Source organism: Octopus sinensis, unplaced genomic scaffold (genome assembly GCF_006345805.1).
Source record: "Octopus sinensis unplaced genomic scaffold, ASM634580v1 Contig18194, whole genome shotgun sequence".
NCBI classification, from domain to species: Eukaryota; Metazoa; Mollusca; class Cephalopoda; order Octopoda; family Octopodidae; genus Octopus; species Octopus sinensis.
The window spans coordinates 22,501-25,942 of record NW_021835629.1 but is presented as its reverse complement, the minus strand read 5'-3'; the positions used below and the strand labels follow the sequence as shown (position 1 = coordinate 25,942).

Genomic DNA, 3,442 nt, shown 5'->3' with positions numbered 1-3,442 from the left:
AAAAGATCCTGTTCTTGTCGAACACCTGTGGAGAAAAATAGATGGAAAAAAAAAGAAAGGATATTAAATGAATTCATGGTATCACAGTTTATTAATCACGGCCCACAACCATTCGACTATCATACAATATTGTTGCTAAGCTTGGTTTGCGAGCCCCTTGTTACCGGTTCGAGTTCACTGTGTGGCCGTTGGGTCACGTGCATTTTTACCATCGTTTCACAAATGTTTAGAGGGAAATTTGCTCGTTGAAAACTGTGCAGGATACCCTGGATGTATGCGTGTTCGAATGTGTCAATGCGCGCATGCGCACACACGTGTGTGTGCTTGTACTGACTGCTCCTCTTATCTTACATCCAACCCTCAGCGCCATCTCACTTCTATTCCCTCCTCAGTTATAGGAGCCATGATGTATGATTGTACGTATGTTTGTAACCCCTTATTTTGATATCGCGAGAGCCGTCTCATTCATTTCCAACATTCCGCGGAGAATATGTCTAGCTAAGAGGAAATATTTACCTGGATTTGAAACAGATGAAAGTTAACGACAGGATAGGTATCCTGCCCTAGAAAAATCCTCCTCAACAGATTCCGTTGGACCCCAGGCGAACATGAGAAAATTGACGATAAATCGTTGACGATAAAGATTGTCAATCCATACGGTATTACACGCATCTAAACTATTCCAACAACTCTCTTCGCTCCCCACATCTCACAGTCAATACTTTTGACATCCTGCTTTTATTGACAGACCCGCTTTCTAGTCCACCCCTCTTCTACTCAATGCACCTGCCCAGGCTAATCTACCAATTTCCTCTCTACTCATCTCTCACTCGATACATCTGACTTTCTTCTTGTCTACTTTCGTACTTTCTCCTTCACAACTCCTATCCAAAACTTCTCACAAAATTACACACGTCCATACACGCATCTAAACTATTCCAACAACTCTCTTCGCTCCCCACATCTCACAGTCAATACTTTTGACATCCTGCTTTTATTGACAGACCCGCTTTCTAGTCCACCCCTCTTCTACTCAATGCACCTGCCCAGGCTAATCTACCAATTTCCTCTCTACTCATCTCTCACTCGATACATCTGACTTTCTTCTTGTCTACTTTCGTACTTTCTCCTTCACAACTCCTATCCAAAACTTCTCACAAAATTACACACGTCCATTCTACACTATTTACTCTACACACATCTTTCTGTCAATATGTCTCACTGAATTCATGTCCATGTGAAGCTCGTTACTTTCTCGCCGATCATAGTTTACATCTGTCAGCTAATATCGCCGTCACATCCTCTGCCCGCTCCTCGCCTGCTCCAGTAGCTTCGACTTCTGTCCACGTGTTATCAGTCAATACTTTTTGACATAATTGCAATATCCATGTTAACATAGCTACCTTCTACGTAGAGACTCGCTGTCAATACTTCCACCATAACCATACAACCACCGGAAAATCTACGTTCCCTGAACAACAGCAACAACAATAAAAAAAAACACACCATCAAATGTGTAACTTACCGTTAGCATATAACAGCTGTAACCTATAATGTATTCCATTATTGGTTTTCTGGCTATCTGATTCCTGGAAGTAGAAAACGGTCAAGAAATGACGGATATGAGAGTAATTCAAAACTATGAAAATTAAACAAAAAACAAAACAAAACATAAAACAAGCAAACAATGTTTCCTTCCACGTCGCCCTCCCCACCTCTTCATTCTAATAATCAGAAAAGATATTAAATCCAGTAAAAGCAGATATCGAATGCAAGAGGCCAAAAGGAATCTCTTTCTCTAACACATCAATTCGGCATTTCAATGTCTGTTGCACACATAAACCGAAGGCGTCCAGGAAACAGAATCGGTAGAGCAACGGATTGGTTGACTTTTGGTAATTCGTCCGGTTCCCTACACTCTGAGTACAAATCTTACCCAATGCATTGATACTTTTCTTCGTTCGGGATTCGATAAATAAAGTACAAGTCTTGCACTGTAATTAATTCTTCTATTTCCTAAGCAAAACTTGTCCAGCTTGCCCGGTCTTACACATACAGGGGCAAATGTTGGCCAAACCTTACCGACAGAGACACACAGACCAGTTAAAATCAAAAACACGGAAGAAAAGAAATTACGATGCAACCAGCATGAACATTTATACACTTTACACAAAAAATCCATGTTATGTTAAACGTGCAAATAAATGCGTGATTTTGGCTCCATCCCGAGTTTTTACCATCTGAGATCATTTTCTATCTCGTAGAAAAAGGACGAATGATGCATCAAAGGATTTCCTAGAATATCATAAAAGAGTTCTATAATTCTCCACGATTTTGTTGCTTAACGGTGTTCCATACGTTGCTTCGGTTGTTTCAGTTCGCGGCAAGACGTATGTCACGTGACTCGAATGTAGTGACGAGACGTAAATGTTTGCTAATTAGCAATTAATTTGGTCGACGTTGATGAGGTACGCAGATAAGGTGTGATGTATGTAGAAAGAACAGATAATATGTACACACATATAAAAATATATATATATATATACACACACACACATATGTATATACACACGCTTGCACTTACATATGTACATATATAATTGCACATCCAATTACAATATATATTTGTGTGTATACATACATACATATATATTTATATATACAGTCATATATATCTATGCATTTATATATATGTAACACATATGTCTCCATTCAGACTCAACAGGGAGGCCTACATCAAGTGTCTGGAGGAAGTAGTACTGCCCTTGGTCAAGAGGGTGGCTCCTGGAAGACCCTATGCCTGGTGAGAGGACTCTACAACATGCCACACAAACATCAGAACACAGTCATGGCTGTCAGACAATTTCTGCGACCCAATCACCCCTAACATCTGGCCACCCAACTCCCCACACTGTAACCCGTTTGATTATTATGTGAAAGACCAACAAAACTCATTGTAGCACCGAAGGTGAACTGAAGGCCAGGATTCACCAACTTAAACAAAGAGACCCTCTTGAAGAGTTGCAGGAGATTCCAAAGTCGTCTGGAGGCCGTGGTTGAAGCCAATGGCGATTTTATTGAATAAATTTACTGTTTAGTATTTCAAGATATTTTTATGTAATTTTAGTAAATAAATCTGTTAAAATGAGATGTCAGTGTGATTTTCATTTTTGTGTAACTTAGACGACAGTTTATTCATCGCACCCTGTATACATAATACATACATACACACACATACATACATACATACATACATACATACACTCACACACATGCATACATACATGCGCACACACACACATATAGAAATAGGGAGATAGTATAATTGTATGTTAATATGTGTGTGTGAGTGCGTGTCTCTGTGTTTATATACAGCTGACTTACTAGAGGCTGCCTATAATATTTAAAGTATGTGGTTGGTATATAATTCTTTCTTTAATAT

The 3,442-nt window shown here is 39.3% G+C and overlaps 1 protein-coding gene across 1 annotated transcript in view; it reads right to left on the bottom strand.

Moving 5' to 3' along the window:
• Positions 1-5: 5 nt before the first annotated feature.
• Positions 6-3,442, bottom strand: part of LOC115231316 (transcription factor COE3-like) — a gene marked incomplete at both ends in the record, with an annotated part of 9,406 nt that continues 5,969 nt past the window's right edge. Inside the window, 2 exons of the mRNA XM_036500035.1 lie at positions 6-25; positions 1,526-1,589. Coding sequence (XP_036355928.1) covers positions 6-25; positions 1,526-1,589 — 84 coding nt within the window. The remainder of the gene's footprint in view (positions 26-1,525; positions 1,590-3,442) is intronic.